Below are 14767 nucleotides of genomic sequence, written 5' to 3' on the forward strand. Positions count from 1 at the left end.
ATATATATATATATATATATTAAATTTTAAGATATCTTCAAATTTATACTTTATTCAAAATAAGAACATTATCGTTTTTTTATAAAACCACATAAAACCGTATTATAACATTGACAGAGAACAGAATAAAACGAAACATTAAAATCGAGATGTATCTGGCTGCATTGCGCGAATACCCTTCTATAGGGTTGCTCAAAAACCCGACCAACTCGATCAACCCGACCAACCCAACCCAACGCGAAATAACCCAACCCGAAGCAACCCGATGTCTAATCGAGTTGTAAAATTGTCAAAACGTAGGTATTGAGTTGATATTGAGCTACTATTATTTGAACCCAACCCAACCCAACCCAACCCGATGAACCCGATATCCTTTTATTTCTTGGATTTAATATGATTGTTGAATTTCTATTAATATATACATTAGACAATTACACTATCATGTATGTTTTTCATATACATATATTTTCAATCTATTCACATCTCTATATAACTCATTCATATATATGTTCAGTAACAGTGAACATATATATGTAAATTAAGAAAATCAATTGAATATGATATACGTAAGAAATATAGATAAGTTGTATTAAATGGTTGCTAATAAAAAAGAAATTATAAGTAGAGAAATAACATATTCAAGGTTAGAATAATATTTTAATATACCAAAGTATCAACCCGACCAACCCAATTAACCCGACCAACCCATACGGGGTTGGGTTGGGTTGGGTTGGGTTGCACTTTGGTTTGAGTTGGGTTGGGTTAAGATTTTTCTAAACTGCAAGCATTGGGTTGGGTTGGGTTGTTCAAATGTCTTTAACCCGATTAACCCAACCCATGAACACCCCTATCCTTCTAGTGTGTATATATATATATATATATATATATATATATATAAAGTAGCCACCTTTTTGTTTTTTTCTTTTGACCAATTATTTATTTATCTTGAAGAAAAGAGGGAGCATCTAATTGAAGTGTATATAGGGAGAGAAGGTTCAAACGAGAACACCTTCATTTTACGAGAACGCGAGAACATTTTTTTACTATAGACAATCACATGTAATACTACTATTCCATCACATATGATACACATGTGATATTAAATCAGAGACGTGAACGATTTTCAATGCGATCTTGATTGCGGGCCAAGTCGCCCTTACACCACTAAGCCCCTCACAAGTATTATCACATATGATTAGGGTGTTGTTGATATGATACTATAATCCATCAAGATTATCACATGTGATGCTAAATCATAGACGCAAACAACCTTTGACGTAGCCTAAGTCATAGAACACGTCGTCCACACCGTGAGGTCCAATCTTAACCAAAAATCAATAGATAAATTAGAAAATTTATAATTTTGGTAATTTTGAATTAAAATTTTAATGCAAGGACATTTTAGTTATTTTAAAACTCTCCTCTCTTCTCTCTCTGTCCCCCGTCCTCCGGCCACCGTCCCCCGTCCTCCGGCCACCGTCCTCCGTCCTCCGGTGATATTACAATGGTATCAAAATGCATCATATATGTGTTTGGGTATCACACGGAGGTCATTTGTGTGGTCGATCGGAGATATAACACAATGGTACCCCAATTGGTACTACATTGGGTATCACATTGCATCTTGTATGTATTTTGGGTATCACAACGTGGATGATCGGTATGTATTCCTTAAGTTTAGATTATGGATTTGATTTTGTTTTTAAGGTTTGAGTTGGTATCACAATGGTATCACATTGTGTATCACAATGATTACTTGGTACCGGTCGGAATAATGTTCATCGGAGGTTGGAGATCCGAGGTCGAAGAGAGGTGAGAGGAGTTCTTAGAAATATCTAAAATGCCATCTAATTATAATTTTAACTCAAATTACCAAGATTACTAATTTCCTAATTTATCCGTTGATATGTGGTTGAGATTGGATCTCACAGTTACAACAAACTAATCAGTTCTCCCTTGAATAGACCCCTATATATATATATATCTATATATATATATATCTATATCTATAGGGTCAAGTTCAAATGTTAACCAAAGTTTTTGTGTTAACTTTGTTAACCGATCTTGGTCATCCAATTTTTCAATAAACGGTTGTGATTAAGCATGATAAAAACTTATTTTTTTTAAATTTAAAATTTCATAAAGATAAGTGAACAAAGTATTTAGGTAAAAAAAAATTATGTAACTCTCATATCATTAATTAATTGGGAGTTACAAAATAAAAAATTCTATGATTTTTTTGTTAATTTATTTTTTGTTAATGTAAGAACCATATGAACACAACTATAAATATATGAACCATTGTGTCAAATACGAACAAAAATTTGACATATATATGAACTTGGACTGCATAGCATTTATGAACACAATATGAACATAATAAGAATAACTGCTACACGAAAGAAAAAAAAACAGGTATGAACACGATATGAACAGCTTGTGAACAATAGTTTCTTCATTATAAACACATTCAGAAGCGATCCTTTGTCAATTGGAGTTTTATACATGTATTGCATCCACACCGTTTAAGGTTCACCCCTTGTTCATATCGTGTTCACCTCTTGTTCATATCGTGTTCACCCTTGTTCATATCGTATAAAATATATGAACACATAATCTCAACGCTATGAACACCGGGTGCAAACACTTACACAAATATAAAGATTTGGTATCAAGCTTAAAAAATAACACTTGTGTTCATATGATAGAAGTAACATGAACACAACGGTTCATGATTCATAAAAGTCGGTAATATGACAATACGGAAATGGGTCGTGCATGTACTTCCATTTGAACATGTGAATTAGGTACGTACTTTAATAATTAAAGAAAAAAGCTATCAATACAAGATGAATTATAAAAAACACAACACATCGTAATGAACATAATTTCGATTAAAACGAATCTAAAAAAATAAAAAATATATTACCAAGACATTCGCTTTGGTTAATTTTTTCAATTCTCAACCTTGAACTCTAATTGTCATCATAAACCATTTTAATCTTCTCACTGTTGTCGATTATTTTCCATTGCGTTTATCCATATTAGCTTGATCGATACCAAAAAATTTTATTACCGTGTTTTCTAAGCGAATTAAATACTGATAAAACAATGAACATTGAATATCAATATTAAAAAAAATTAATATTATAAATGTATATTTTTTGGGATTTGATGATTTGTAACTCCCTATTAATTATTTGGGAGTTACATATCAAATCAATTTACTGAAATACCATTGTAATTAAAATGTGAACATGACATAAACCTACAAGAAGAATGAAATTTGATTGATTGTCATGGTTTTCAAAGTTAACACAAAATTGTTGGTTAACATTTGATCTTCCCCCTCTCTCTCTATATATATATATATATATGTATATGCCACGGGTTTTGGAGAAGAAGCAACATACACAATTTATTCTTTTCTTCAAAGATATATACTTATTGATTCTTTGAATTTCGAGCAAGTAAAATAGGGTGCAAATATATTTCGGTTTTCTTAAGTGCGCAAGAGATCTGAGACAATTTTACCGGGGTTGTTTTGTCCTGTGTATGGTGTGGTTGATAATCCGCTTACACAAATCTGAGCAGCGTCGCGAACGTCTTAAAAAGGGAGACCTAGTCTGAGACTCAACCCAGACATCATTCGGTAAATTCATTTTAATTTTGGAGTGAATTGTGGATTTTGTTCATGTATTTTGATATATTTTTTTCCTGTTAACTCTGTTAAATCAAGAATCATTTTAGCCTTTTTCCCCTCTTTTTCTATAAAAAAGTAAAAACAATATTTTTATATATACAGAAAAATACACACACACACACACACACATATATATATATACACGTGTGTGTATGTATATACATAACCATATAAAATAAATAAAATAAAATATTATTGTATAATTTGATTTGATTAAATTAAAAAAAAATCATATTAGATACAATTTAATTATATTGTTTTATTATAATTATGGAAAAATATATGATTTTATTGTGTTAATGTAATTAAAGTGTTAACTTAAACAAATCAAATTATAAAATCATATTTTATTTTATTTAGAACGAGTAAAACAAGATATAATTTTATTATTCATTTAAAATTTTAATTATATTAAAGACAACTTAATTTTGGGAAAAATTAGAAAAACCCAATAAACTATTATATTTTGAATGATTTAACTTTCATCAATTATTCTTTAAACGAAAAAACTATTAAACTTTTTCATTTTAAATGATTAAGTCCCTGGATGTTTTTTTGCATTAAAAACCATTTAATTTTCCTATTTTGAATAATTAAATCTCTGAACATTTTTTTACAGTAAATTAAAGCATCGAACTTTTTAAAAAATTGGTTACTTACATACTTTAAACTAAAAAAAACTACCTATAATCACTTATCTTTTGATTCTATTTCTATTGATGGATAAAAAATACATCAAAAAGAGGAAGATCGATGACAAGACCAACATCGTCTTAAACAATAATGGTGAACAAACGATGTTGGGAGCAACGGAGGCAGCGAGATGTTTTAATGGTTTAATATTTGAAAATGATAAAACTAATTTAAGTTTGTTTTGTACTTTAAAAGTTTCCTAGTCAGTTAAAGGTAGTTTAAAAAACGATTATAACAGCTTTTAAGAAGTTTGATGATTTATTTATTCAAAACAAATGTTTAGGGACTTAATTATTCAAAATGAGAAAGTTTAATGGTTTTTTCATTCAAAAAAATAGTTTTACACCTTAATCATTTAAAATGAGAAAGTTTAATGATTTTCAATTCAAAAAATTAATTTAGAGACTTAATCATTCAAAATGAGATAGTTCGTTTGGTCTCTCTAAACTTTTTACTTTAATTTTGTTGTTATTTTTTTTTATCATTGCAATGAACAAGCTTATTATCGATATTTTAACATCAAAATCATTAAGAAATGAACTCCAATTTTATAAGAAAAAGACAAAACAAAAAGACTAAAATGACCTTTAATTTAACGAGTCCTCGATTAATCAAAAGTAGCGTGACCAGAAGGAATAAACGTACCATTAGAGGGTGTTTGAGATTGTTTATTTGAAACAACTTATGCTTTTCTACAAAAGTTATTATCAACTTATTATAAGTTGAATGGTTTAACTTCTTTAAAAACTACTTATTACCAATTTAACACCGATATAAATTATTTATCAAACAGTCAAAAATATTTATTATCAATAATACATCTAAGTTATATTTTTAAGTACCAAACGCTACTCATAACTCTAATTCACTCTTGATTTTATTTTGACTCAACATACTCTATATGAAAGAATAAAATAGTGCGAAGAACGTTGAAGTCGGTCCATAGATGGAATCTACTCCTAATAGCGAAAGGTCTGTGGAGATGGTCGATTCTTCTGCACGAATAGAAGATCTCAAGTACCTGTCTGCATCGAATGTTAATGTCTCCAACTTTGTTTCTGTCAAGCTTTCCGGCGAATCTAATTACGGTGTCTGGAAGTCGCAGATGCTTTGCCTCATGGAGACTCGGAAAATGCGTGGAATTGTGGATCCCAAATTTGATGGTCCGGATGCTACGGACGTCGAGACCTTGAAACAATACGACAGCCTTCTCAAAGGTTGGATTTTCGGTTCAGTTAGCGAACACGTACTCAGGACTGTCGTAAATCTCGGATCTGCAATTGCTGTTTGGAAGAAACTGCAATTAGTCTTTGATCACGATGATAGCTTTCCACAAGGTACAGAAATTAACCGTTTTCTTTCCAACATTAAGCACCAATTTCCCACAGCAGAAACTAACCGTTGAATTGAAATTTTGATATGAGATGCAGATTCAGATTTACTGGAACAGTTCACGCTAACAGAAATATCAACAGTTACACAAGCAGAAAACATAGACGATATTCAGTTGCGTAAAGCTACAGTGGAAGGGCGGTGGTGGAGAGCAGAAGCCATATTGAAAAATGCTAAAATGGCAGCAACAGAGGCCATCAGCAACGATGGCAACACGATGCTTCACTTAGCGGTTGAATTAGGGCAGAACGATTTCGTCAAGAAGTTGCTGGACTTCATTGACGATGGAAACGAAATCGAGAAGCAAAATTTAGATGGGCGCACAGCGCTTCACATTGCTGCAATTGTTGGCAACACATATGCAGCGGAACTCTTGGTTAAGAAAAGGAAAGAATTGTTGGGAATTTCGGACCATAAAACACACGTACCGTTGCTCAGTGCTTATTACAATATGCAACTCAATACATTCATATATTTGTTGGAAGCCACCGAAATCAAGCACTGTGTTCATTCACGCCTTCATCCTGGTGTAAATCTTCTCATTACTGCTATTTTCACGAAACAATACGGTGAGTAGTTGGTATATCATATGATCCATCGATGAACTAACTAAAGATTCACATTTTCTCATATTCTTGCAGATTTAGCATCGAAGTTGGCCAAAGTATATCCTGAATTAGCGACGAATGATGATCAAGTATTGATGGCTATGGTTAAAACCTTTCCAAGTGAGCTTGGCTTCAGGGAAGCATTGATCTATCCATGTATATCTCAATTTTTTGAAATTTTATTGCTATAAAAACCTGAAGATACATTTAGACACATGCATTCCTCCATTGTTGGTGATACAACCATGTATATCTTGCAGCTTCGAACAAAGTCCAGCGAGAAATAGTCAAGACTAGTTCTTCACTGTTTTATTCGTACGAATTTTCGTTTGCAAGGGCTAAAGACATCTTATGGGAGATAAGAAGGTTTAAAAGCACCTATCACAGCTGGTATTTTCCAGAAATCGGTATGATATTACTTGGTGAGTTTCTGATAATTAACCACAAATGCAATTCAGAGATCAGTCAATATACTTGAAACTAGTTCTAATAATCTTTCTATTTCCTGTGCAATTCCAGCAGCCATGTTTTATCCAATTTATCAAATGATTCGTCTCCTCGTTTTGGTGCTTTTGTACCCCTTCTTTGTGCTGTATTTCCTCCTATGGAAGCTTTTAGCAAACATAGGTTAGTGATTACAGTGTTCATCATATCTGCTCACGAACTGATCGTATTTGACTTTTGAGATGGGAACTTGAGAAAATTTCCATTACTGGTAGGATGATCGTGTTTCACCTTCTATTGTCTAAATTGCAGTGCCACCAATTAAGCGTATAGAAACGAAGAAAAAAGACTACGAAGAAGCTAATTTTTTATTGAACTTGGTATGTGATGAAATCGACAAGTTGAACTTCTCTGGTAGATGTTACAGGAGACCGATTATTGAGGCTGCATGTCATGGTGTCTATGAGGTTGTTGATGAAATTTTATTCAGGTCACCTAAAGCAATTGGCTTTACAAACAGAAACGGGCATAACATTATTCAGTTAGCAATCATAAATCGTTCAGAAAAAATCTACAACCTTATCCGTCACACCATTAAACGTAAGGATTTTTATAGAAAAATAATGGATTCTTCTAAGAACAATATCTTACACTTGGCTGGAAGATTGGCACCTTCATTCGTACTCAGTCGTACCACAGGTGCAGCACTACAACTACAACGAGAGCTGCAATGGCGTAAGGTACATCCAGTATGAAGTTATAAATTGTGATCTTTTTGGTTCTCTAGTTGGATAAAGTAGAACTAGTTTAATTATACAGGAAGTGGAGAAGCTTATGTTGCCTACAGACCTTATAAAAGAGAATATAGACATGGAGACACCAGAAATGGTGTTCACCAGAGAACACGATCATTTGGTGAAGGAAGGCGAAAAATGGATGAAAACGACAGCAGAATCATGCAGCATCACTGCTGCGCTAATCACCACAATCGTATTTGCAGCAGCAATTACAGTACCAGGTGGAAGCAATCAAGAAACAGGCATCCCCTTGTTCAGGAAAGAAATCGCCTTCACTATTTTCGCAGTATCAGATGCAATCTCGCTGTTTGCATCTTCCACTGCTCTACTAGTGTTCTTATCCATCCTCACTACACGTTTTTCCGAGCAAGATTTTCTCGTCAGTTTGCCAAGACGGTTGATTATTGGTTTTTTCGTATTATTCCTCTCTACAAGTGCAATGATGGTAGCCTTTTGTGCAGTCTTGTTCCTTGTGTTTTGTGATCAAAGAGCGTGGATGGTGGCACCGATAGGTGTATTAGCCTGCTTGCCGATTACAGCAGTTGTTACTCTACAATTCCCCCTTGTGGTAGAATTGTTTCTATCAACATATTTCTCCTTTGGTAAGCAAAATTACATCGACCGTTGTAAATCAAATCTGAACAACATGCAATCTTTCTTTGATAGACTCGGAATCGAACACGAGTCGTGATGACCTGCTGTGTATATATGCAATTTGAAGTTCAATAGTGTAGTGTGTAACTTAAGAACATGTGATCTTCTTAAAATACACCAGCCCCCATATGGTCTTCTTTCCGGGTGGTCGTGTGATCCATTTGGTAGTTCAATTACCTTCAAATTCCCGTTACTCGATTTAGATCCTTAACTTTCCGACTGTACGTTGATGGTTCCGACCGATGCATGATTCGTAGAGGCGTGATTTTCATATTTTGGGTTATTACAAGAAGAAATGTGCAAAGCTTTATTTTCTGAAATATTCTTCTTTTAGATTTACACATCATTTGGTTAGCAATCTTATAAGATGCAATGAGCTTTTTACTGTGTGTTTAATGTCTCTATATATTACCGGGAAAGAGACGTTTACTAGGGGCGGATTGGGGGCATCACAACCATGGGGGAGGGAAACTAATCTATACTACCTTATAAATCAGATTTATCAAAAGTCTTAAAAACAATTTTTAATAAGGAAAATTGCACCAAAATGGAACCAATTTTCACTTGATTCCTATTTTGAGGAACCAACTTTCAAAATCATCATTTTGGGGAACCAACTTTCACCTGATTCTTATTTTGGGGAACCAACTTGCAAAATAATTATAGAAAAAATAACTAAAATTCGTTTTTTTTCCAAAAATTAATGCAATAAAATCTATTTTTCATTTCAAATCTCGTTTTTTTAATTCAGATATTAAATTGAAGATTTTTTTTGAAAAAAATCCAAATTACCACGATAAAAATTATTTTTTACTAATGCAATAAAAAAACCAATTTAATGGAAAAAAATTAATTGATGCAATAAAAAATAAATATTAAATATCACATTCAAGATTTTTATATCTAACCAATATGTGTCAATATTAAAGTTTAAATCAAATTTGGCAAATCCAATCAAAAGTTTGATAGAGACCCTTAAATTACCTGTTACATGTTCAACAGATCAACCAGACCCTTAAATAAACAAAAAGTTTGTTAGAGACCCCTAAATGAAGATTTTAAAAGTTGGTTTCCTAAAATAGGAATCAGGTGAAAGTTGGTTCCATTTCCCATTTTTCTATAATTATTTTGCAAGTTGGTTCCCCAAAATAGGAATCAGGTGAAAGTTGGTTCCCCAAAATGACAATTTTGAAAGTTGGTTTCTCAAAATAGGAATCAGGTGAAAGTTGGTTCCATTTTCGTGTAATTTCTCATTTTTAATGCACAAAGTATTATACATTTATGTACAAAGTCTTAAAAGTCTTAATGACAACTCATAATGCATTAAGTACTACTATTTTATGCATTCAAACTTAGAATATCTTAATCTACAATTAAAATAACATATAGTACAAGTTACGAATGCACATTATTAATTTTTTTTCATGTTCCTAAGATACTTTTGATACATTTCACTCATGCCTTCACCCTCTCACACCTCTATGTCTTCTCCTCATCCCCCAAGGTGAGATTCAAATTGATATTCACCATGAGTTATTAAAAGTTCTTCCATTCACCTCTCATTTAATTGGTCTAGAACTCTTCATCTCGCTCTCGATCTCTTGATTCTTTACTCTTGGTGTAAATCAAACACATTTGTGGAGTCGTTTAAATATGTTGAATTTTAAACTGTCATACAATGTTTTTCATCGATAGACTGTAATTAGAACCATAACTCTTATTTATTCAAATTGTATTAATATATAAAGACCAAGTGTAACTTATGTCATCGTTAAATCTTCTCTAATAAAACCAGTAAAACTTCAAAATCGTTAAAATTCACAGCTCCCGCCGCATTGTGCGGGTACACAACTAGTCTTTTATACAAATGGTTTAATTAATGTTTGTATATGTAGCGGTTTAATCATCATTTGAGAACTTCAAACTATATGAGATCCATAAGATTTATTTTAAATCACTGATTTAAATATCTCGAGTTAACGACTGATAGCTAACTGAGTTAGTCACAGGGACGAAAAACAAAAGGAATACAAACCACAAGGACGATGAACACAATTTCAAAAGTTCAGGGATGAAATCACAACTTTTGACAAACCATGGGGTGAAAATCGTATTTTACTCTTAAAACACATTATATAAAAAATGATCTTTTTCTTTTTAATTCGACATTCATATTGTTATATATAAAACTTCATGTGAAGGTCCAATGTACGTAAAAGAATCACGTTTGAACTTTGGCTTGCATATGTAGAACTTCAAATCCAACGGGAAATAACTTAACCCGAAGCAACCCAATGTGTAATCGAGTTGTAAAGTTTTTAAATCGTAGATATTGTGTTGATATTGAGTTACTATTATTTGAACCCAACTCAACGCGATGAACCCGATATCCATTTATTTCTTGGATTTAATATGATTGTTGAATTTCTATTAATATATACACTAGACAATTACAGTATCACGTATGCTATTCATATACACATATTTTCAATTTATTCACATCTATATATAACTCATTCGTATATATGTTCAGTAACTGTTAACATATATACGTAAATTGAGAAAACTAACTGAATGTGATATACGTAAGAAATATGAATAAGTTATATCAAATGGTTGATAATTGAAAAAAAAATATGAGTAGAGAAATAACATATTCAAGGTTAGAAGAATATTTTAATATACCAAAGTATCAACCTGACCAACCCGTACGGTTTGGGTTGACTTGGGTTGCACTTTCGTTTGGGTTGAGTTGGATTAAGATTTTTCAAACCGCAAGCATTGAATTGAGTTGGGTTGTTCAAATATTTTCAACCCGATCAACCCAACCCATGAGCACCCTTAATAAGTACCATACATGTAATTCACTCTAAATAAAGTAATTAGCAAAACAATTTAATAATAAGATTAAGATATTTTATTTAGTTTATAATTTCATAGAAATTTTCTTAGAAATTAATAAAATAGAATTATGTTTAAATAAAAAATAACAATAGACATTTAACAAAATCAAGTTGAAGTTTATAGAAGTTATTGCCTAAAAAGGTGTTTAAATAAGTGATAATAAATTACTTTATAGTTACAGACCAAAATTTTATTTTTCTATTTAAAATTATTGTAATAAATTTATAAGACGTTTTTGAGAATTTTAACAATTTTTTTAAAAGACTTTTAAAACATACAAATGTTTGGTGTATAAACTTAAGTCGTATAAAATATCTGATGTCTTATAAACCCGATTCTATTATAGTGTCAATACAGTTAAGAATTGCATTGTTTCCACCGATCACCGAGCATTAACCTAGTACCACCAATAACTACAACAATACTTCATAGCTTCACAAGCTCATGCCAACACCCTTCGACCCACAATGGCTTGCCCCATCTACCACTTTCTATACTCATGTTCTTAGTTAAGGGGACGTTTACCAAACGCTTACTCAGGTAAGTGAATACCAAGTCACATTACCTTACCAGATGAATGTAGTAATGATCAAAAATCTAATCCGGTAAGAACGAAACAAAGACCAAGAGTCTTACCCGTTAAATGAGGGCGACGATTCTTACCACGGTAAGAGCGATACAAAGACCAATAGTCATACCCGTTAAGTGAGGGCAACGACTCTTACTATGGTAAGCGCTAACCGGGTAAATTGTTGCATAAGATATCATTTTAGTGGACTAAAATCTTATCTGGTGAATAATGATAATGTTAAATTTTACCCGTAAACACTTACCTAATAAGTGTTTAGTAAACGACCCCTAATTATTGCGTCCTCTCCGACGGATATCAAAATCATTAAAAAGAGTTGACCATTAAAAATGTATAACTCATAGTCTAGTAATTAAAATAATTTTTGTTCCTCAGTTATTGGATCTTGGGTCCTTGAACCATGGTTCATGCACATGTTTTTTCAAAATTTTCATGTTCAAATTAGGTAGAAAACTAAGGTGCCGTTTATCAAATATAAATTCGGTAAGTGTTTATCGGTAAAATTTAACATTATTATGTACTTACCAGATAAGATTTTAGCCCACCAAAACGACATAATATACAATAATTTACCCGGTAAGCACTTACCGTGGTAAGAGTCGTCGACCTCGCTTACCGGGTAAGACTCTTGATCATTGTCTCGCTCTTACCGGGTAAGATTTTTGGTCCTTACTATATTCATCCGGTGAGGTAATGTTACTTGATAAACGCTTACCCAGATAAGCGTTTGGTAAACGGCCCCTAAGATATATACCTATCTATACTATCTTATTAAGCAAATTTAACAAAAGTCTTAAAGTCTTAAAATTCTAAATGACCAAAATACCATTTATACTCATTTTTTCACCCCCTCCTCTCCTCACATACACACACCCTCCCACATACATTCATTCTCTCACAACCGATTTTTTTTAAATTATAATTTTTAATTTACACTTTATACCCCTATAATTAATTAATTAATTTACTTTATGTCTTTTACTTTTAAATGTTTCATTTTAAACCTTTATCAAATTAACATACATAATCATATATCAATTAAAACATGTTTAAAAAATACATTTTTATTTTAACAAGTTACACCATTATAATCGTCTCGTTAATATATTCGAAATAAGTCCAATATTGAATAGTTTTTGACTTAATTATATTATTATATATTATATATACTGTGAAAAAATATTTTTAATATTTACGATTTATACTTTTATAGTTATTTATTTATATATATACTATATATTTTGGGGTTAAGCTATCCAAATTGCACTGTATAATATGTTTTGAGTTAATATGTTCTTGGGTTTTTTTTGAAATATATATATACATGTATTAATTCAATCTTAATCTGAGTTTTTGGACAAGAAAGAGGGTAAACAGTTGAAATTTTATTCTAAAACCCATCTTTTTTTGTCTTTTCATGGCATATGATTTGTCAAATTTGTAGTTTTCTTTATTGATTTTGAGTGTTTATCTTAAAACTCAAGTTTCTTGGTTCTTTACTCTTGGTGTAAATCAAACACATTTGTCGAGTCGTTTAAATATGTTGAATTTTAAATATATTGGATTTTAAATTGTGATACAATTTTTTTCATCAATAGTCTGTAATTGGAACCATAACTCTTATTTATTCAAATTGTATTAATATGTAAAGACCATGTATAACCTATATCATCGTTAAATCTTATCTTATAAAACTAGTGGAACTTCAAAATCGTAAAAATTCATGGCTCCCGCCACATTGCGCGGGTACACAACTAGTGATATATTATTAAGAGCTTAATTAATTAACCATGATACAACTTTAGACTTAATAAAAGATCTCGAATCCAACTTCCTTATTAAGCTGTTAAGAAAACAGATAAGAACCAACGACAAGGGTGGTGCTCGATTGGGTTAAGCTTCGACTCTAAAAGTCAAAAGTGACTGGTGCTCCCAGGTTCGAATCCAAGTAGAAATAAAAATTCCCTTGTGGCCACGAAAGTTTGAATCCAATTCTATATGTATGCTTCTTCCTGTCGTGCAGTCCCCACCCCCCAATATCTGCTCCAGACCACATCCTGTACATTAGCTACTCCAGCAGGTAACCATCCTTCATTGCCCATTCTGGATGAATGTTGTCGCATGTTTTTCGGATTTGATTTACAACGGTCGATGTAACTTTGCTTACCGAAGATGGGGCGATATGTTGATAGGATCAAGTCGACCACGAGGGGGAACTGTAGGGTAACGATAACTGCAATCGGCAAGCCGGCTAATACAGCTATTGGTGCCACCATCCATGCTCTTTGATCACAAAACACAAGGAAAAGTATTGCACTAAAGGCAACCATCATTGCACTTGTACAGAAGAATAACGAGCAAAGACCGATGATCAACCGTCTTGGCAAACTGACAAGAAAATCTTGCTCCGAGAAACGTGCAGTGAGGATCGATAAGAACACTAGCAGTGCAGTAGAAGACGTAAACAGTGAGATCGCGTCTGCTACTGCAAAGATAGTGAAGGCAATGTCATTCCTAAACAAGGGGATACCCGTTTCTTGATTGCTTCCACCTGGCACGGTGATTGCTGCTGCAAATACGATTGTGGTGATTAGTGCAGCAGTAATGCTGCATGATTCTGCTGTCGTTTTCATCCACTTTTCTCCTTCCTTCATCAAATCCTTGTGTTCCCTAGTGAACACCATTTCGGGTGTCTCCTTATGGATGTTCTCTTTCATAAGCTCCGTAGGAGACATGAACTTCTCCACTTCCTATAGAATTCAACCACTTGTACTTTATGTTAGAAATAAGTTAGAGATATGACAGTTACAATTATGGTAGTTTTTTGTCTGACAGTTATTTTTAACAGGTACATCGTTTGGTGAAAGGTTGTGTCGGTTCATTATGTATATATATATGTTGGATAATACCCATTGTACATTCGGAGTAGTTGGTGTTAATAAGAAAATACTGTTATAGCAAACTCCCTTTTTATGCATGTGCA

At 32.5% G+C, this 14767-nt stretch overlaps 2 protein-coding genes across 2 annotated transcripts in view; one reads left to right on the plus strand and one right to left on the minus strand.

The window, feature by feature from the left end:
- The first annotated feature begins 5342 nt into the window (after positions 1 to 5342).
- Positions 5343 to 8328, plus strand: LOC112501840. The gene is made up of 8 exons (XM_025105576.1): positions 5343 to 5733; positions 5827 to 6357; positions 6430 to 6552; positions 6657 to 6786; positions 6916 to 7023; positions 7259 to 7440; positions 7540 to 7580; positions 7660 to 8328. The coding sequence occupies exons 1-8, from the start codon at positions 5343 to 5345 to the stop codon at positions 8326 to 8328; spliced, it is 2175 nt and encodes a 724-aa protein (XP_024961344.1).
- Positions 8329 to 13778: 5450 nt separating this feature from the next.
- LOC112501841 overlaps positions 13779 to 14767 on the minus strand; it is a 4819-nt gene continuing 3830 nt past the window's right edge. Inside the window, exon 6 of the mRNA XM_025105577.1 lies at positions 13779 to 14534. Coding sequence (XP_024961345.1) covers positions 13779 to 14534 — 756 coding nt within the window. The remainder of the gene's footprint in view (positions 14535 to 14767) is intronic.

This window comes from Cynara cardunculus, unplaced genomic scaffold (genome assembly GCF_001531365.2).
Source record: "Cynara cardunculus var. scolymus isolate 2C unplaced genomic scaffold, CcrdV1 Un_Scaffold_634, whole genome shotgun sequence".
NCBI classification, from domain to species: Eukaryota; Viridiplantae; Streptophyta; class Magnoliopsida; order Asterales; family Asteraceae; genus Cynara; species Cynara cardunculus.